Genomic DNA, 21,334 nt, shown 5'->3' on the forward strand with positions numbered 1-21,334 from the left:
AAAGAAAACACTTTTTTTTTTTTYCCTCTATTTGAGCAAAATAAGTAGTTCTGTTGTGATCACCAGAAAATCTTAATAATTAAGGTAAAGATCCCCACAGTCAGGCAGATACATCTGAATGTTCTATCATAAAGTGAGAACAATTCGTTTCCCTTGCTGATATGGCTTCTATTTAGAAATACTATAAGAGTAAAATAGATGACATTCACTGCTATAAACCTGTCTCCAATATAATCAAACAATTTATACAGACCCACCACGGACCTTCGTGTGAAAAGGCGATGCAGGCACTGACCGTTGTGTTGTGTTTGTTGGTCTGAGTGGAGTCATTGGAGGAGCGCATATTAATCCTGTAGAATTCATTGCCGCCAGCAGCAGGTAAACGAACGACTACAATGTCACTCAGAAAAACAAATAGCAGGATATTATGGTGGCAGCACTGATCACCCCACTTTAACTGAGACAGGTAAAAAAAGGTATCTCTCTACAGCCCACTATTCTCAACATTCCAATGTCAATATTGTATTTGTTCATTATTGGTCATAAATGACTTATTGCCTTTTATTGTTGGCACATTAAAAGTGGGTAAATTCAATATATTTTGAATGAGTTATCCACATTTTTAAATACGGGCTTTTCTTTTGAAGGTTTAACATGACAATTCAAACGTGACGTCATCGTTTGTGCTGCTGGCAGAATACTCGTAATAATTACTAGTCAGGGTCTGTGGGCGAAACAGAAACTGTCAGTAGAAGAGRGGATGCGTGTTGGTAAGTTTGTACTAGTCTGTAAAATACACTATGCTTTGCATGTTTGATAACTGTACATTCACACGTATCTCGTAAACATAAACCACACGTTAATTTCGGGTGTCCGTTTGAAGTCGCTTGCTTGTTGGCTGTTGTTCGTCAGTCACAATTTCTGCCATAGATAACTTTAGCTGCAGCAGTAGCTAGCATTTTGGCTGCTAAGTTCTATGTGGTTTTTGAAAGTACGAATTTTAACTATGGATGTACTGCCATTGTCAACATTGATACAGTAAAAAAAAAAAAAAAAAAAGTGTAGGTGTACTGTAATGTAGAGGCCAGTGGTTACCGCTGGGAAAGCTGATGTCGTGCATATGAGTGTCGTAGTTCCAGTGAAACCTGATATTTTGAGAGTGAAGTTAGTGGACTGGGTTAGTTGCTATAACGCAAATGTCTGGTGACGTCATCAATCAGCTGATTAGGTTCAAAGGGCTGTTGCTGTTTTGAGAGCTGGGTCTTGAGTAACTAGATGACAGTGACTTTAATAAAAACTGAAAGGATTTTTAAAAGGCTTTAATGGAAATTGAACAGAGCCCGGTTTCCCAAAAGCATCCTAAGGCTACATTCATCGTTAGAAACTTAGTATGAGCATCATTAGATCCCCGAGCAGTTTCCCATTACTGAAGTTGCTCTTGAAAACGCTTGATATTTAAATTGTTTTTTAACCTGGGGAAATCTGGGCTTGTTTTCATCATGGGGGGTGGGGGGACGAAATCTGAAAATAAATGTAGTCCTTCTTTGTGGCATGTTGAGAAGGTTCTATGTGATACTGATCGCACTACACGTGTTTGCGTGTAAATATGGTTGTCCTTGTTCGATACAGCCATTGGAAGTCTTAGAGCGGATTCATTGCTAAATATTAGTGATGCACTGATATGACATTTTTCTGATACCCAATATTTTCCTTGGCCAAAAAATGATACTGATAACCGATATAACATTTTTGTGGCCTTTTAAGCATTCTAGTCATTGTAAATAAGAATTTGTTCTTAACTTCTTATGGCTGGGGGCAGTACTGAGTAGCTTGGATGAATAAGGTGCCCAGAGTAAACTGCCTGCTACTCAGGCCCAGTTGCTAATATATGCATATTATTAGTAGATTTGGATAGAAAACACTCTGAAGTTTCTAAAACTGTTTGAATGATGTCTGTGAGTATAAAATAACTTATATGGCAGGCAAAAACCCTATCGAATATACAGTGGGTTAGTTGTCATATTGCACTTCCTAAGGCTTCCACTAGATGTCAACAGTCTTTAGAACCTTGTTTGATGCTTCTACTGTGAAGGAGGGGGAAATGAGGGCTCTTTGAGTCAGGGGTCTGGCAGAGTGCCATGAGCTGACCACGCGCGAGAGTTAGACCTGCGTTCCATCGCATTTCTACAGACAAAGGAATTCTCCGGTTCGAACATTATTGAAGATTTATGTTAAAAACATCCTAAAGATTGATTCTATACTTCGTTTGACATGTTTCTACGAACTGTAATATGACTTTTCGTCTGAACGCGCGAACAAAAAGGAGGTATTTGGACATAAATGATGGACTTTATGGAACAAATCAAACATTTATTGTGGAACTGGGATTCCTGGGAGTGCATATTTATAATGCTATTCTGACATCTGTTGACTCCACAACATGGCGGATATCTTTATGGCTTGTTTGGGCTCTGAGCGCTGTACTCAGATTATTGCATGGTGTGCTTTTTCCGTAAAGTTTTTTTGAAGTCTGACACAGCGGTTGCATTAAGGAGAGGTTTATCTAAAGTTCCATGTATAATACTTGTATCTTTTATCAATTTTTTATGAGTATTTCTGTAAATTGAGGAGGCTCTCTGCAAAATCACCGTATGTTTTGAAGGCAAAACTTTACTGAACATAACGCGCCAATGTAAACTCAGATTTTGGGATAAAAATATGAACTTTATCGAACAAAACATGTATTGTGTAACATGAAGTCCTATGAGTGTCATCTGATGAAGAGCATCAAAGGTTAGTGATTAACTTTATCTATTTCTGCTTTTTGTGACTCCTCTCTTTGGCTGGAAAAATGGCTGTTTTTCTGTGAATAGGTGCTGACCTAGCATAATGATATGTTGTGCTTTCGTCGTAAAGCCTTTTTGAAATCGGACACTGTGGTGGGATTAACAAGAAGTGTATCTTTAAAATGGTGTAAAATACTTGTATGTCTGAGGTATTTTAATTATGAGATTTCTGTTTTGAATTTGGCGCCGTGCACTTTCACTGACTGCTGTCATATCGATCCCGTTAACAGGATCCCAGCCATAAGAAGTTAACTGACTTGCCTAGTTAAATAAAGGTTACACACACCACACTGACCTAAAAGTTTGTTGGCATTTACGTATGTCCCCATTTTACCAGTAAAACATAATCAAAACCTATTTCTTTCACTTACTTGATGTGCTGTTCCGTTGTTTCATTATCAACCAGGATTTCATCATGCATGTCAAGCAGTGAAGTTTCAGCTCTGTCTGTCCGTGGCCTCTCTTCCTCAGTGCGCACTATCACTGTGTCCGTTTCCATCATGTCCAGCTGTGTATGTAACTTTTCACCTGAACCCTCTTTCTTGTCTGCATCGAGGTAGCGGTCCTTGTAAATAGCATCGAGCATGGTGGCGACACAGTATACGTCACTTTATACACCGAATAACTGGGGCCAAGATGTTAATCTGTTTCTGTGACCGTGACTACAAATACAAAGGAGCCCATTTCTTTGCATAGCAAGCGAAAGATATGAAGATGCTTCAAATGAAAACCGATGACTGTATTAAAAGATAAATACAGGTTACATAGACCATATATAAATGAACTCAGCAAAAAAAGAAACGTCCCTTTTTCAGGACCCTGTCTTTCAAAGATAATTTGTAAAAATCCAAATAACTTCACAGATCTTCATTGTAAAGGGTTTAAACACTGTTTCCCATGCTTGTTCAAAGAAACATAAACAATTAATGAACATGTACCTGTGGAACGGTCGTTAAGACACTACCAGCTTACAGACGGTAGGCAATTAAGGTCACAGTTATGAACTTAGAACACTAGAGTGTTTCTACTGACTCTGAAAAACACCAAAAGAAAGATGCCCAGGGTCCCTGCTCATCTGTGTGAACGTGCCTTAGGCATGCTGCAAGGAGGCATGAGGACTGCAGATGTGGCCAGGGAAATAAACTGCGATTTCCGTACTGTGAGACGCCTAAGACGGCGCTATAGGGAGACAGGACGGACAGCTGAGCGTTCTCGCAGTGGCAGACCACGTGTAACAACACCTGCACAGGATCGGTACATCCGAACATCACACCTGCGGGACAGGTACAGGATGGTAACAACAACTGCCCGAGTTACACCAGGAACGCACAATCCCTCCATCAGTGGTCAGACTATCCGCAATAGGCTGAGAGAGGCTGGACTGAGGGCGTGTAGGCCTGTTGTAAGGCAGGTCCTCACCAGACATCACCGGCAACAACATCGCCTATGGGCACAAACCCACCGTCGCTGAACCAGACAGGACTGGCAAAAAGTGCTCTTCACTGACGAGTCGCGGTTTTGTCTCAACGGGGGTGATGGTCGGATTTGCGTTTATCATCAAAGGAATGAGCGTTAGAGGCCTGTACTCTGGAGCGAAATCGATTTGGAGGTGGAGAGTCCATCATGGTCTGGGGCGGTGTGTCACAGCATCATCGGACTGAGCTTGTTGTCATTGCAGGCAATCTCAATGCTGTGCGTTACAGGAAGACCTCCTCCCTCATGTGGTACCCTTCCTGCAGGTTCATCCTGACATGACCCTCCAGCATGACAATGCCACCACCTATACTGCTTGTTCTGTGTGTGATTTCCTGCAGGACAGGAATGTCAGTGTTCTGCGATGGCCAGCGAAGAGCCCGGATCTCAATACCATTGAGCACGTCTGGCACCTGTGGGATCGGAGGGTGAGGGCTAGGGCCATCCTCCCCAGAAATGTCCGGGAACTTGCAGGTTCCTTGGTGGAAGAGTGGGGTAACATCTCACAGCAAGAACTGGCAAATCTGGTGCAGTTCACGAGGAGGAGATGCACTGCAGTACTTAGTATCTGGGGTGGCCACCAGCTGCATTGACTGTTACTTTTGATTTTGATCCCCCCCCCCGCCCCTTTGTTCAGGGACAAATTTCCATTTCTGTTAGTCACATGTCTGTGGAACTTGTTCAGTTTGTCTGTTGTTGAATCTTGTTATGTTCATACAGATATTTACACATGTTTGCTGAAACTAAACACAGTTGAGTGTGAGGGGACGTTTAGTTTTTTGCTGAGTTTTAGCTATATATATATATATATATATATAGCTAATCAGTTGGAGTCGGAAGTTTACGTACATTTAGGTTGGAGTGATTAAAACTAGTTTTTCAACCACTCCAAAAATGTCTTGTTTAAAAAAAAAAGTTTTAAGTCGGTTAGCACATCTACTTTGTGCATGACACAAGTAATTTTTCCAAGAATTGTTTACGTACAGTTTTTTTTCACTTATTCACTGTATCACAATTCCAGTGGGTCAGAAGTTTACAATACAGTAAGATGACTGTGCCTTTTAAACAGCTTGGAAAATTCCTGTGGATGTAGGCCTACCTTTAAACTCAGTGCCTCTTTGCTTGACATCATGGGAAAATCAAAGGAAATCAGCCAAAAAATCTGATAGATCTCAGAAAAAAGATTGTAGACCGCCACAAGTCTGCTTCAACCTTGGGAACAATTTCCAAACGCCTGAAGGTACCACATTCATCTGTACAAACAATAGTACGCAAGTATAAACACCATGGGACTACGCAGCCGTCATACCGCTCAGGAAGGAGACGCGTTCTGTCTCCTAGAGATGAACATACTTTGGTGCGAAAAGTGCAAATCAATCCCAGAACAACAGCAAAGGACCTTGTGAAGATGCTGGCAGGAACAGGGACAAAAGTATCTATATCCACAGTAAAACAAGTCCTATATCGACATAACCTGAAAGGCCGCTCAGCCAAGGAAGAAGCCACCGCTCCAAAACCGCCATTAAAAAAGCCAGACTACGGTTTGCAACTGCACATGGGGACAAAGATTGTACTTTTTGGAGAAATGTCCTCTGGTCTGATGAAACAAAAATAGAACTGTTAGTTCATATTTCCATTATGTTTGGAGGGAAAAGGGGGATGTTTGCAAGCCGAAGAACACCATCCCAACCGTGAAGCACGAGGGTGGCAGCATCATGTTGTGGGGGTGCTTTGCTGCAGGAGGGACTGGTGCACTTCACAAAATAGATGGCATCATGATTAGGGAAAATTGTGGATATATTGAAGAAACATCTCAAGACATCAGTCAGCAAGTTAAAGCTTGGTCGCAAATGGGTCTTCCAAATGGACAATGACCTCAAGCATACTTCCAAAGTTGTGTCAAAATGGCTTAAGGACAACAAAGTCAAGGTATTGGAGTGGCCATCACAAAGCCTCACCTCAATCCTATAGAAAATGTGTGGGCAGAACTGAAAAAGTGTGTGCGCGCAAGGAGGCAAACCTGACTCATTTACACCAGCTCTGTCAGGTGGAATGGGCCAAAATTCACCCCAACTTATTGTGGGAAGCTTGTGGAAGGCTACCTGAAACATTTGACCCAAGTTAAAGAATTTAAAGGTAATGCTACCAAATACTAATTGAGTGTATAAACATTTGACCCACTGGGAGGGAATGTGATGAAATAAATAAGAGCTTAAATAAATAATTCTCTCTACTATTATTCAGACATTTCACATTCTTAAAATAAAGTGGTGATCCTGACTGACCTAAAACAGGGAATTTTTACGAGGATTAAATGTCAGGAATTGTGAAACTGAGTTTAAATATTTGGCTCAGGTTTATGTTAACTTCTGACTTCAACTGTATGTAAATGTCATCATATTTCATTTTTTTTATACATTTGGCAACATTTCTAAAAACTTGTTTTTGCTTTGTCATTATGGGTTATTGTGTGTAGATTGATTATGAGGGGGGGGGAAATAATTGAATCCATTGTAGAATAAGGCTGTAACGTAACAAAATGTGGGAAAAGTCAAGGGGTCTAAATTCTTTCCAAATGCACTGTACTGCCATGTTAGTTATCTAACTAGCTAATTGTTTCAATGCATCTTTTAAATGTGAAATTACAAGACATTTACCTAAGGGTTTTTCCCCGATAACCTCCTTGTTGTAATGTTAGCTAGCTAGGTTAGCTAGCTAGGTTAGTTAGTCCCGCTGGGCTAGCTGGCTAACGTTAGCTACTGAGTCCTTTTTTTTCAAAATGGAAAAGTTAGACGGGGGAAAAAAAGTCAAGCTTTTTTACACTAGCTGGCTAGTTAGCAAAAAACACTGTTTCCTCTCAGCATTGCTAGCTATCTATCAAACATGGCTGTACTGGCCATCATGTAAGCTTCTAAATGGGATATTAAAAATGAGGATGTACTGTTACTCCAAAACCGTTTGACCAACAAAGAAGCAACATTTACGCCTCCCTCTAAACCCCACCTACATGGAATTAATGTGCCAAAACTATACAAACGCAAAAAAGGGCAGCGAAAGCGAAGGGCAGAGTAACTTAACCATAGATCAGTGGTGTAAAAAGTAACTAATTGTCATACTTGAGTAAAAGTAAAGATGCCTTAATAGAAAATTACTCAAGTAAAATTGAGTCACCCAGTAAAATACTACTTGAGTAAAAGTCAGTGTTTTGTTTTAAATATGCTTAAGTATTAAAAGTAAAATACAAATTTAAAACATTTATATTAAGGAAACCAGACGGCATAATTTTCTTTTTTTTCCTTGGTAATATAGTAAAGCTGTCAAAAATATAAATAATCCCCCACAAAACTATTTAAGTAGTACTTTCAAGTAATTTTTTACTTAAGTACTTTACACCACTGCCAAAGAGGGAACCGTTTCATCGCAATCGCGTTATGATTGAAAATGTTTCACTGGAAAGAATTTCTTTGCATTTATTTACAATTCATTTGTTCTTGCCATTAAAAATGATTTCCTTGCAATATTATTTATTTTGCACTCAACTTTTGGGTTAATGTTTGGCTTTCAATATCATCATTTTTATTTGCCATAATAAAAATGTTGTTCTCGAATTGTCGTGGTAATTTCCTGTATTACTAAAAGATGAGAGAGCAAACCACACACCAGTCAGAGTTATAACTTAAACTTCATCTTTAATTCATATGAGCTTCACCATAGCCCTTTGACTCTCGGATCAATTCAGTGTCTATAAATGAATTCTCTGAGTTCTTACAAAAGAATTCTAGTATATTTTACAGCCAAGATACACCCCTCTCAACTCACATGACGAACCACAGATCTCAGAAACTTCACAAAGGGCCTTTTACTTGAGAGGAGTATCCCATAGCCAGATAGCAATAGCTATAAATTATCGTTCAGTTTGGTCTCTAAAACGAGGTTCTAATCTCGTTCTTGGTACTTCATAGTACCAAAACATTACCTCATCCAATGGCATATATCAATTGTCAACTTTAGATACTCCCATCTCAAATACACACCCTCTTCTCTCCCCTCCTGGACAAGCTCACTGAGAGTATATGACCTAGAAGTCACTCCCATCTCAAGATTAGTGCAACATCAGAGGGGTAATACAGTGGTTCCAGACACTGCCATACTCCTCCCCCAATGGGAAAATGAGGGAGTGACTGGCGTACAGACATTGTGGAGCCCTTCACATGGTTTAACAGATACATTCACATATGAAGACAATGTTCAATTCTGACTTCTCCCTTTCTGATATTCTGCATATTACCAGACATGTAAAAGACAAGCCTGACCTCTCCCCTCTCTGGGCCCCAAGTGACTTTTCCCTAGAGGAGAAAGGAAAAATGCAACTGCCAACAGTATAGCCCAAAAGAAGACATTCTAATGACAAGTATCTCACATAAGCATATTATGATGTAACAATAAAACATCTTATTTATCTATGTTACCCAACTAATTCTGATTCAGCTATGACAGAATTCAAAAGGATTGCTTCATATAAAAAGGCACAAAAGTAATTCCATAAGAACTGTGCTGAAATAAAAGTATCAAAGAATTTGCACAGCTGTCAATCGAGCTAAGGACATAGAGAATGTATCAGTCCAAGGTTGGTTTATTCTGTTGATTCATGATTCTTAGTACTCTTGTCTTGACTAGGCCTATACCTTTTAGGATTTATGACAAGGTTGTGTTCATTTTGATAAATGCTGTCAACGGGCTATGTAATCTCATTCATTTGCAAAGTTAGATAAAGTCTGTCTGTAGGAAGAGTCGGGATAGTTGCATGTTTTAATCTTTGACCTTTGGCACACACAACCAAACCCATCATTAAAAGATACGTTTTTTTTTACAACCACATCTCTTTTTTCATGTAAATGTATGTGTAAATAGGGTCCAGACACTTGTTTTGCAATTTCACTTGTTTTTGAGAAACTTACCCCAAGTGAAATTGCAAAACAACATTAACCCTCATTCTGCACAATGAGGATGGTTGGGGTAAGTTTCTCAAATTGCAAAACAAGTGTGTGTATCTGTACTTTACTATTTATATTTTTGACAGCTTTTACTTTACTGTATTCCTAAAATGTATGCAATTTTTACTCCATACATTTTCCCTGACACCCAAAAGTACTCATTACATTTTGAATGCTTAGCAGGACAAGAAAATGGTCTAAAGTACATCCCTGGTCATCCCTACAGCCTCTGATCTGGTGGACTCACTAAACACATGCTTCGTTTGTAAATGATGTAAGAGTGTGCCCCTGGCTATCCCTAAATAAAAGGTGGGGGAAAAAAGAAAATGATGCCGTCTGGTTTGCTTAATATAATATTTTTTTTTTTTTTATACTTTTACTTTGAATACTTAAGTAATTTTACTCGTAGTATTTTACTCGGTGATTCACTTTTACTTGATTCATTTTCTATTTGTTTACATGATTCCATATGTGTTATTTCATAGTTTTGATGTCTTCGCTATTATTCTAGAATGTAGAAAATGGTTAAAATAAAGGACAACCCTGGAATGAGTACATTACATTACATTTTAGTCATTTAGCAGACGCTCTTATCCAGAGCGACTTACAGTAGAGTGCATACATTTTATTAAATTTTACATACTGAGACAAGGATATCCCTACCGGCCAAACCCTCCCTAACCCGGACGACGCTATGCCAATTGTGCGTCGCCCCACGGACCTCCCGGTTGCGGCCGGCTGCGACAGAGCCTGGGCGTGAACCCAGAGACTCTGGTGGCGCAGCTAGCACTGCGATGCAGTGCCCTAGACCACTGCGCCACCCGGGAGTACCATACGAGCTGTATGGAGTAGGTGTGTCCAAACTTTTGACTGGTACTGTGTGTGTTTTGGGGGGGTTGTATAAAAGCAAAATTCTCCTTTTCAATCTCCTGCATTTAATCTGTCAAAGCTCGTATGATGTGGTTATCCAGAAATAAAATGTTTGGTTTATATGCATCTTCTCTCTAGTGTTTCAGCTATGGCCTGGAGAGCTGTGTTCACAGCCTTGGAGGCAGTGTGTGAGGAAAACATCACAGCTCTGTCTGGGCCTACCGACTTGCTGTACGGTAATGCTTCTGGACGCTTGGTGACTTGCATGACAAAGATTCAGGACCATGGCCGTGCCCTCGAACCTGTGGTTGCTGGTTTTACTGCAGTCTACCACCACTATGACTTTGACGCAGATACCCCTGGGAATGGGTATCGCACACTGGTAAAGGTAAGCTATAATAACACAACTTTTCTACTAACCTCACTGCCCAGAATGATGTCAGTAGTCTAGAAGAAGTATCACGCAGTGTGATTGTCAAGAGACTGAGACAATCGCACAGTAAAATGACTGCGCAAGCTAGCAACAGAGGGACAATCTTGGATTATTAATATAATGCAAAACTAGAAATATATTCATTTTGTTCACAATACCAGCTGACAATAAAGCATCCCATCTCATCTCTCAGGTGCTGCAGTCTTGCCTTTTGCACATCATCCACAAGGGCCGCTACATTGCCTCTAACTGCCACAGGGCCTTCTTCAGGGCCAACCACAATGCCTCAGAGATGGAAGCCTACTCCAGTGCCCTGTGTCAGCTGCGGGCCCTCCTCTACCTCGCTCAGCGTCTGCTCCACGACAACGGTCATGGGCAACTGTACTCCCTGCAGGATGGAGAGCTGAGCAGGAGGTTTGTGAGGGAGTACACCTCCATGCACAAGGCCTGCTTCTACGGCCGCTGCCTGGGCTTTCAGGTCAGTCATCACCACTTGATGACTTTGTGGGAGGAGTGGCACATTGAATTCAATATAATGTTGATAAGATATCATTTAGTAATTGGTCATTGTGAATGCTGGACTAAGCTTTTCATGACTTGGGAATATACTGAGGGTGGATATACTGTAGCCTCGGCGAGAACCAGGCTTCCCTGACGACGTTTTTGGAGGTATGGCTACGTGAGACCTAATGATACTGAAATCCACATTTTCCTTCCCGTCTCCCCAGTTCTCGCCTACCCTTCGTCCGTTCCTGCAGACAGTTGTCATAAGCATGGTCTCATTCGGAGAGAGCTACGGAAAACAGCAGTCTGGGTTAGGTCAGTCTCTGTAAATGTCTGTGAATTCTTTAGGCTGGAAGAACTTGTAAAAAAAAATATATATTCATTTAATGGAGTACAGGCGTAACTGAATAAACAACACAGACTGAATGCAATGATATTTTATTAAGTAGTTTGAGGAATGGTCTCGTCTCTGAGGGAAGGTCCTCGGAGCCAGATGATGTGATGGTAAGGTAGTCCTATGCACGACTGCTGGCATCAACCTCATTTTTTTCTATAACACAGTAAGTATGAGAAAGTGGCTAAGTTTGTCACATAAATGCAACCCAAGATTTACACCTATTGGCTGAGAGAGAGAGAGAGAGAGAGAGAGAGGAAGGTGATGATTGTGAGCCCAGCCCATAGGTTAAACAGCAAGCGTGAGGCATATGCATTATTGTGCCGCGCTTATAAGCTACAAGGTAAATGGGGGAATGACCTTCCACACATGGCTAATAGGAAAGAGGAGAAGAAACAAGATGCTAATCTGATGATGATACGTTTGTATACATTCCCACTATGCCCGTAGAATAGGAAACAAAAGTGAATTTATGTTCTGGATGAAGTTAAACAAACATTCAGACCCGCCTTCCTGATTTGAACTTTCGTACTAGTACTTGGCGCAATAAACCTGAGTGACTATCTACCTCTTACGGCCTCTTGTAAGATTTGTGGTTGTCCTTTGACACTTTTAAAAGTTAATTGCATAGTATGCACTGCCCTACATACTTTGCATTCACTCTCCATTTCCCTCAGGCATGGCAGCTTTCTCCTTCCTTACCTCCGGGAAGTATGTCATTGATCCAGAGCTGAGGGGAGCAGAGTTTGAGCGGATCACCCAGAATCTGGACATGAAGTTCTGGAAGTCTTTCTGGAACCTCACAGAATCCGAGCTTCTATCGGTGAGGGCAGAAGGGAGTCGACTAGTAATATGATGTTGTATGCAAATAAGGACGTCTTGAATCATGCAGTCTCTCTAGGCCTCTCTCTGTTTCCCCTACTTACTCACTCTTTTCTTGCTCTTCCAAACTTTCTGTTGGTTTGATTGCTTTTAAGACCATTTTACAAAATCCTCTTCATCATTGTATCCCTTTCTCCCACAGGGCTTGGCCAGTATAGCCTCTAACCTAGTGCAGCTGAACCTCACCCTGACCATACCTCCTGAACCACTGCTCCTCCCCCTGGCCTCAGACCCACGTCTCTTTGTCCCCGTGTCCCCTCCGGTGGCCCACTGGGGCCCTGGACCTGTTAACATGCGGCTCATCTCCTATCAACTTCGAGAAGGACAGGTGAGCTCTCAGCTGTAACCGCAGTGGTTACTATGTGATGTTTTTTATCAAAGTTCTGCACAGTTCAGTCATGTTAGTGTAAAAAGGGTTACGTTGTGACGCAAACATCTCTTTCTCTCCTTCAGGACAGTGAAGAGCTGCTGGCTTTCTCTCGTACAGAAGCTACCCCCATCTCTGTGTCTTTGGTACCGTTTGGTGCTCAGAAGCACCCTCCCTCCCCCTGGCTGCTGATCCACTTCCATGGAGGAGGCTTCGTGGCCCAGACCTCGAAATCCCATGAGGTATGGTAGGGATTGTCATGCGATGCCTGCAATTACTTAAGCTAATCACTCACCTTAGTCTCTCAGTAATCAAGTTAAGTGGGACTCAGCACTCAGCACTTCACTTACCGTGAAGTCTACTTTCCTCTCTTTTAACAGTTATGTTTAATTTTCCTGTCACTTCTCCATTTTCTCATCACTCCATTTGTCCTCCATCCTCCTTTTATTTCCCAGAACTATCTGAAGAGCTGGTCCAAGGAGCTAAATGTCCCCATCCTGTCTGTGGACTACTCCCTTGCCCCTGAGGCCCCATTTCCCAGAGCCCTTGAGGAGTGCTTCTATGCCTACTGTTGGGCCCTCAAGAACTGCCATCTTCTGGGTCTGTGTTGTTACTAATGTGTTAGAGTTTAGAACCAAAGAAATGATTTCAGAATTATAATAACCTCCTGTATTAGACCAGCTGGTACTGATTGCTCTGTCTCTCTGCCCCAGGCTCCACGGCTGAGCGCGTGTGTCTGGCTGGGGACAGTGCTGGGGGGAACCTCTGCATCACAGTGTCTATGAGGGCCATAGCCTGCGGTGTGCGTGTCCCCGATGGTATTATGGCTGCCTACCCAGCTACCCTGCTCACCATTGACGCCTCGCCCTCCCGTCTGCTCACCCTCATTGACCCACTACTGCCATTAGGAGTGCTCTCCAAGTGCCTCAACGCCTACGCAGGTAAGGAAGGAAGGGTGTGAAACGGATGAGGGTATTAGTCAAAGCTTATGGAAATTAGTTAAAGAGGGGCAAAGAGTGACTCGGCATTAAGAGTGATGCTTTTGTGTGTAGGTCTTAAATAACTGCATTGTTTTGCCTTTTTGCCCCAATTACCTCATCTTCCTCTGTTCCACTCTCTCCAGGTGTAGACTCTCAGGCGGTACAGCCCACAGAGGGGACCAGCACATTGAGTGCTCTAGGTAGAGACACAGCCTTGCTGATCAGTGACCTCACACACGGGGCATCCAATTGGATCCAGTCCTTCCTTCCTGCAGAAGTCCTAGGGTCACTGTCATCGTCACACCGGAAGTCCCTCGACAACGAGGCCCACTACAGATCAACGTCACCCCGTTCCTTCTCATCCAACTCCTCCTCAGGTCCTAGGGATTACCCAGAAGGTTTTGAGCCCCTGCGCTCTGAGCGCCTCGCTGTGATCCAGGCGACTAGCTGTCCCATCGTCAAGAACCCGTTTGTGTCACCGCTTCTAGCCCCTGATTACCTACTGAGAGGACTACCGCCTGTACACTTAGTGGTGAGAGGGGGGGGATGGATGGGAAAAGGTGTGTGTGTGTGAAGGGGTGGTTGTGGTGGCATCAATGCATTTGGAAAAATTGGTGTAGAGGATGGAAAAGCCAAGAAAGCAAAAGAGTAGCAGACCTGCCAACCTGTACACATTTTGTGTACCATGCACGCAATTTGAGGTCAAAGTATGCTGGTATGAAAAACTAGCCTAAAATACGTAGAAATAGGCTTCTAGTTGGAACATTGTGGTTTCAACCGTCTGAAGTTGGAGCTGAGCCAATCAGAGGACTTGGGCGATGAGGGAGAATCTTTAGCTCTTCTCTCCAGCCTACCCCCCCTGTAGTCGTAGTACTGTTTTCTTCCCTCGAGCTGGATGGCAGCTCTCCACTTCATCCTTTGATGACACTGATGTGTGAGGGAAAAAGGATAAGGAAAATGGAGAACAAACTGTTTGTCAAATACATTTTCCAAAATGTTATGTGTTAGTTAAGCACACAACCACGCATTTCGTAGTTAGCTCCTTGACGAATGTAGTTAGCTACTGCGTTTAGTGAACTAGAATTAAGCGAGAACACTTTCTTGCCCACACATGCTTAGATTTCCGCAATGGTAGTAGGCGCGAGCACGTTGACGGGCAAGGAAACGTGCGGTGTTGCAGTACAGTGCGCATCACTGCGTGAATGTAAACCGACATGGCAGAGAGAGCTGTTCCGCTAATACCCTCCTTCACAGAAAGACTGTTATAGATTAGTAGGCCTACGGTAATTAATTAGTTCTTGATCCTACTTCTTGATATGTCAACAAACAGTAGGCTGCTAATGATAATAATAGTCAGTTCACCAATGACAACAAGGCACGTTGAATGAATGCTAGCCTAGTAGTCAGACCTAACTTGATGGATTAGGTCAGAGATGGAGATCTGAAACAAGTTCCTATAGGCCTAGTTCAGTTGTTTCATATTCCAAATAGCCTACACTAAGCTAGACTACTACATTGGATCCAGTAATTGAATTATTCAGAATTTTCTCCCCAAACAAAATTGAAAAGCCAGTTTACATTTTCACGAGACTATTCACATCAAGACACCTATTTATTAGAATAATCATTACCCCTAAATGATTAGTATCATTGAGACAATCTACATTTTTATTTAGGATCAAACACAAGACTTCTGTGTTGGCTTACTTGGCTACATTGTTTGATATAATTTAAGACTCTAGGTTTCAGGAAATGGCAGTTACAGGTTGAAAAAAAAAGAAGCTAAATGCCACCTACAATCAACACCACCTTATCAGAAAATCCTAGGGAGAGCTCTGGGCAATGTTCCCTCTAAGCTGCGCACAATAAACTTTTCCCCGTTAGTTTACACTATCAACGTTTTCCTCTACTGTGGGAATTATGATCAAATCAGCATAATATTAGTCCCTTTCAATGTAACATACCGAAACAAATCTAACTATGCCAGATTTACCAGTAGTCTGATTTTGTTTTAGGCAGAGCGCATCGGAGGACGACTCCATTGCAATGACGGTCACGAGTGGTCAAGAGTAGATGCGTGTGTTCATATTCTTTGCTAGTTAGTGAGTTATCAGCCCAATTATAGCAAATGTCTGGTCAACAATTGGGCAGTGATTGCTTCCTACAAGAGCACAAAACGTGTAGGCCTACATTAGAGCTTTTTGAAGGGGCAATGTTGTATTTTGGGACAGGTTTGATTAAGCTAAGAAGCCAATAGGCAGAGGGTAGCATACATTTCTGACTGATTCTCTGTAATAATAATGGTATGGGGATGATAATAATAATTTTTGTATCAAACAACACAATACAACTGCATTGTCAGTCACTTCTTTGTCTGCATTGTCTGCATTGAACACCACGCATTGGCTGCTATTGAAGGCAGTATTATAGTATAGCTATTTTATTAGCTATTTCCATGTTAAAATGTTATTGTATTTTTTTTTAATGGTAGGCCATTGTTACATTTACATTGAAGTCATTTAGCAGACGCTCTTATCCAGAGCGACTTACAAATTGGAAAGTTCATACATATTCATCCTGGTCCCCCCGTGGGGAATGAACCCACAACCCTGGCGTTGCAAGCGCCATGCTCTACCAACTGAGCCACACGGGACCATTGTTAAAACTATAACTTAAAGCTGGTGTTCACGGTAAACAGTGTGCACACTTAACGTGTGCTGGAAGTTGCACAGATTTTTCACAACGTTCAAGTTTTCACTCAGCAGACCTGAAATTTGCTCAGTGATGAAAACAATGAGGGAACATTGGCCCTGGGGTGTGTTTATTTTGCCGATCTGTTGCAAAAACGTTTCTTAAACGGAACAAAATGGGGAGGGACTTACCTGAATTTATCCAATAGAAACTCTCATTTGAATTGTTTGGACTAATTATTACATCCCTGATTGTACGTTTAAACGTATTTTTAGTTAGCTACTGAAGAGCAGCCAATTACCAAGTGCCCACAACAGTCTATAGCCTACCATTACTACTGAGGCAGTCTTCTGCCAACAGCATTATTAGGCCGAAAAATTAGCATTTGTCTATGATTTGAGCAGTGTAGGTGTCGCACGTGTGCTGTCGTGGGTGCCGCTTCTGGCGCCGCACTGAAGTAGTACTCGTAAAAATCTGCAGTGGGTCTATTTTGTCCTTGTTCACTGGTCTCTCTAACACTCCACAATTGATGGTCTTTCCACTTTAAGGGCTATAAAGTACCACAGTATGAGTCATAATGCCCATAAAACCTAGTGATCAAATAGTGAAATGGTTCCAATAATTTTTCCCATTTTAGAAACACTTAAAATAAAGGCTGTGTTTCTGGCGTGATGTTTTGATAACCCCCCCCCCCAAAATGAAATGCTAATGTGGCTATCATAAAGAACTACTATTTAAAAATATATATATTGACCTTTTACATTTTTAACCTTAATTTATGTAGGCAAGTCAGTTAAGAACAAATTCTTATTTACAATGACAGCCTAACCTGGACAACGCTGGGCCAATTGTGCGCCGCCCTATGGGACTCCCAATCACAGCCGGTTGTGATACAGCCTGGAATCGAACCAGGGTCTGTAGTGACGCCTCTAGCACTGAGATGCAGTGCCTTAGACCGCTGCTCCACTCGGGAGCCCCAGATGATGATCTGGACGACACTGCCAAATCGAGGCAGAGGTAAGAATGTCTGGATTAACTATCTGTTAGCTAAATGTAGTACAATAAGTTGGCTACATTTCTTTAAATGGACAATTCTGTGAACTGTCTTGTGCAAGTTTTAAATTGACACAAAACATGTTAGCAAAGGTGTCAGCTAGAGATGACGTGCAGGAGCTTGCAGGGATTTGTAGTTTTGCATGATGTCTACTTTGATGCTGAATTTTGGAATCTAAGAGTAAATAGAGGCATTTATATAAAAGTCACCTTGTCCGAGAGAGATTTACATGGTTATCAAAACGTCATGCCAGGGTAAGTCTACATGAAACACAAACGTTATTTTTAAGTGATTCTAAAATCCCCTATGGGAAAAATGAATGGTGGGGAAATGATTGGAACCATTTCCCTGTTTGACCGCTAGGTTTTATGAGTATTATGACACCGCCACGGCAGGATTCTATACACCCCTTTCTGTGTTTGCAAACATTGCTGCAGGAGGACAATGCATGCCATATTGGTTGCAGAACACGGGGGAGTTCTCATTAACCACCAGCAAAACAAGCCTCCGTTTACATGTTGCTTATGAGTGCATTTCACACTACTTTTGGATTATCATTTGGATTTTAAGGATGTATGAATGTCCTGCTTAATATACTAGTTGTGTCGTCATTGCAAATCAACTCACTGCATTATACCTAAACACTTTTGGCTAGAGCTCTTACGTCAATGAGCGTTGGCATTCTAGCTATCAACTGCTACATCCAAAATAAGTATTTTGCAAGGATCACAACCAAATATAATCTTAGCGACTGTTCAAGCAATGATCAAAACAACATTGTAAGCGTACCCCAAAAAGTGTTTTTGTTTAGACGTAATAACAACAGAAATGCAACTGTTGAATGGGCGCAGATGGCGATGGGGGTTGTTCCGCCTTCAAAAATCATGTGCATTTCGTGCCTGACGTCAGTGTGTCGTGCACTGAAAAGGGGCCTACATATCATTAATTAAACAGTCCAAAAATGGAGGAAGAATCTCCAGATTGGCCCTGTAATTCGTACTCCCCTGTCTGTCCCCACAGGCCTCTGCACTGGATGCCTTGTTGGATGACTCTGTGATGTTCGCCAAGAAACTGCGGGATATGGGCCAACCAGTGACCCTGAGGGTGGTGGAGGACCTTCCACATGGCTTCCTCAGCCTATCGGGGCTCGCTAAGGAGACACAGGTGGCCTCAGACATCTGCGTAGAGCGAATCAGAGAGGTCTTCCAGCAGCAAACCCCGCATCCCTGTACTGACAAGCAACCAAAGTTGGAAAGGACCAATCATGGCCCATCAAATTGAGTGGCTGACCAGCTGCCTAATAAAATGGAGGGGAAAGTGTAGTTGTTAGATTAGAGCTTGTATGGAACTGAGGAGTCATGCATGTACAATTTATAAAATGGTGAAGGGGGGGATACACTAAGGATGGAAGAAAAAGGGAGGAGGGGCTTTCCAGATTATTTTACTCAATGGTAGTCTGGGGGGAGAAAGGCAGTCCTCTAGTTGACTGACAGCACAATACGATCATTCAAAGGACACTGGGGGAAAAGTATGAAATGAAGTGTCTTTTTAACATTGCAGAAACATAACACAGGGTATGTTAATAAAACCAATTTGACCAGCATTGAAAGAAATGCCTTGCCTGGTTGCTATTCTGTTTTTATGCTTTAACCAACCCCTTTATCATTGATTTGGCTAAAGCAGAAACAAAATGGCAACTGGCTACTTAGAAATGGAAGTAATAATCTCTGAATAGACAGATTTGTGTAATCAGAAGTAGTGCCTTTACCTCAAACTGTACTGTACAAACAAATCCCTTTATTTTACCTTGGTGTATCATCGGGTTGAACAACTAATAGGACCTAATGCATACATACGGTGCCTTCCGAAAGTATTTAGACCCCTTGACGTTTTCAACATTTTATTAGGTTACAGCATTATTCTAAAATTGATTAAATAGTTTTTTCCCCCATCAATCTACAGACAATGCTCCATAATGACAAAGAAAAACAGGTTTTTAGAAATGTTTGCTAATTTATTAAAAATAAAAACATAGCAAATTTCCATAAGTATTCAGACCTTGTATTCAGACCTTTTACTCAGTATTTTGTTTAAGCACATTTAGCAGCAATTACAGCCTTGAGTCTTTTGGGGAATTACGCTACAAGCTTGGCACACCTGTATTTTGGGAATTTCTCCCATTGTTCTCTGCAGATCCTCTCAAGCTCTGTCAGGTTGGATGGGGAGCATTGCTGCACAGCTATTTTCAGGTCTCTCCAGAGATGTTCGATAGGGTTCAAGTCCGGGCTCTGGCTGGGCCACTCAAGGACATTCAGAGACTTGTCCCAAAGCTACTTGTGCGTTGCCTTGGCTTTGTGCTTAGGGTCATTGTCTTGTTGGAAGGTGAACCTTCGCCCCAGTCTGAGGTTCTGAGTGCTCTGGAGCAGGTTTTCATCAAGGATCTCTGTAATTTGCTCCGTTCATCTTTGCCTCGATCGTGACTAGTCTCCCAGTCCCTGCCACTGGGAAAACATCCCCACAGCATGAAGCTGCCACCACCATGCTTTACCGTAGGGATGGTGCCAGGTTTCCTCAAGAACGTGATGCTTGGCATTCAGGCCAAAGAGTTCAATCTTGGTTTCATCAGACCAGAGAATCTTGTTTCTCATGGTCTGAGAGTCTTTATGTGCGTTTTGGCAAACTCCAAGCAGGCTGTCATGTGCCTTTTACTAAGGAGTGGCTTCTGTTTGGCCACTGTACCATAAAGGCCTGATTTGGTGGAGTGCTGCAGAGATGGTTGTCCTTCTGGAAGGTTATCCCATCTCCACAGAGGGACTCTAGAGCTCTGTCAGAGTGACCATCGGGTTCTTGGTCACCTCCCTGACAAGGCCATTCTTCCCCGTTTGCTCAGTTTTTCTGGGCGGCCAGCTCTAGGAAGAGTCTTGGTGGTTCCAAACTTCTTCCATTTAAGAATAATGGAGGCGACTGTGTTCTTGGGGACCTTCAATGCTGCAGAAATGTTTTGGTACCCTTCCCCAGATCTGTGCCTGGACACAATCATGTCTCGGGAGCTCTACGTACAATTCCTTCAACCTCATGGCTTGGTTTTTGCTCTGACATGCACTGTCATCTGTGTGACCTTATGTATACAGGTGTGTGCCTTTCCAAATCATGTCGATTTCAATTGTATTTACCCCAAGTGGACTCCAATCAAGTTGTAGAAACATATTGATGGGTTCTGACTTCTAAACATGAAAATATTAAATATCCTTATTAATGTCACTGAGGGAGAGGGGAATGTAGAACGTTTACATTCTGTCAGAATATGTTGTTAGACATCAGGGATCCTATGGAAGGAGAAGGGCCACAGTCTGCACAGTCTGGTACAAGTCAACAGGACAGCTTGCTGTCCCCAGTCCACCTGGCCTTGCTGCTATTCCAGTTTCAACTGTTCTGCCTGCGGTTATGGAACCGCCACCTGTCCCAGACCTGCTGTTTTCAACTCTTAATGATCGGCTATGAAAAGCCAACTGAAAATTATTCATGATTATTATTTGACCATGCTTGTCACTTGTGAACATTTTGAACATATTGGCATAGTTCTGTTATAATCCAGAAGAGGACTGGCCACCCCTCATAGCCTGGTTCCTCTCTAGGTTTCTTCCTAGGTTTTGGCCTTTCTAGGGAGTTTTTCCTAGCCACCGTGCTTCTACACCTGCATTGCTTGCTGTTTGGGGTTTTAGGCTGGGTGTCTGTACAGCACTTCGAGATATTAGCTGATGTACGAAGGGCTATATAAAATAAACTTGATTGATTGACAGCTGTGAGTTGGGGAGGAGTGAGGAATTTGGGCAGAGGTCAGATGAA

General features: G+C 42.2%; 1 protein-coding gene across 2 annotated transcripts; it reads left to right on the top strand.

Annotated features, from left to right (window-relative positions):
• Window positions 1-694: 694 nt before the first annotated feature.
• On the top strand, window positions 695-21,074 carry lipea (lipase, hormone-sensitive a). Of its 2 annotated transcripts, none has more exons than XM_023975557.2 (11): window positions 695-770; window positions 10,322-10,571; window positions 10,810-11,094; window positions 11,345-11,435; window positions 12,192-12,337; window positions 12,539-12,724; window positions 12,850-13,005; window positions 13,219-13,363; window positions 13,477-13,704; window positions 13,887-14,275; window positions 18,509-21,074. In XM_023975557.2, exons 2-11 carry the CDS (start codon window positions 10,332-10,334, stop codon window positions 18,767-18,769), a joined length of 2,127 nt encoding a protein of 708 aa, XP_023831325.1. In that variant the 5' UTR covers window positions 695-770; window positions 10,322-10,331; the 3' UTR covers window positions 18,770-21,074. The 2 variants fall into 2 exon arrangements, with proteins under 2 accessions (XP_023831325.1, XP_023831326.1); XM_023975558.2 differs by lacking the exon at window positions 695-770 and adding an exon at window positions 7,891-9,622.
• The last annotated feature ends 260 nt before the right edge of the window (window positions 21,075-21,334 follow it).

The sequence above is a fragment of the Salvelinus sp. IW2-2015 genome, linkage group LG30 (genome assembly GCF_002910315.2).
Source record: "Salvelinus sp. IW2-2015 linkage group LG30, ASM291031v2, whole genome shotgun sequence".
Classification (NCBI taxonomy): Eukaryota; Metazoa; Chordata; class Actinopteri; order Salmoniformes; family Salmonidae; genus Salvelinus; species Salvelinus sp. IW2-2015.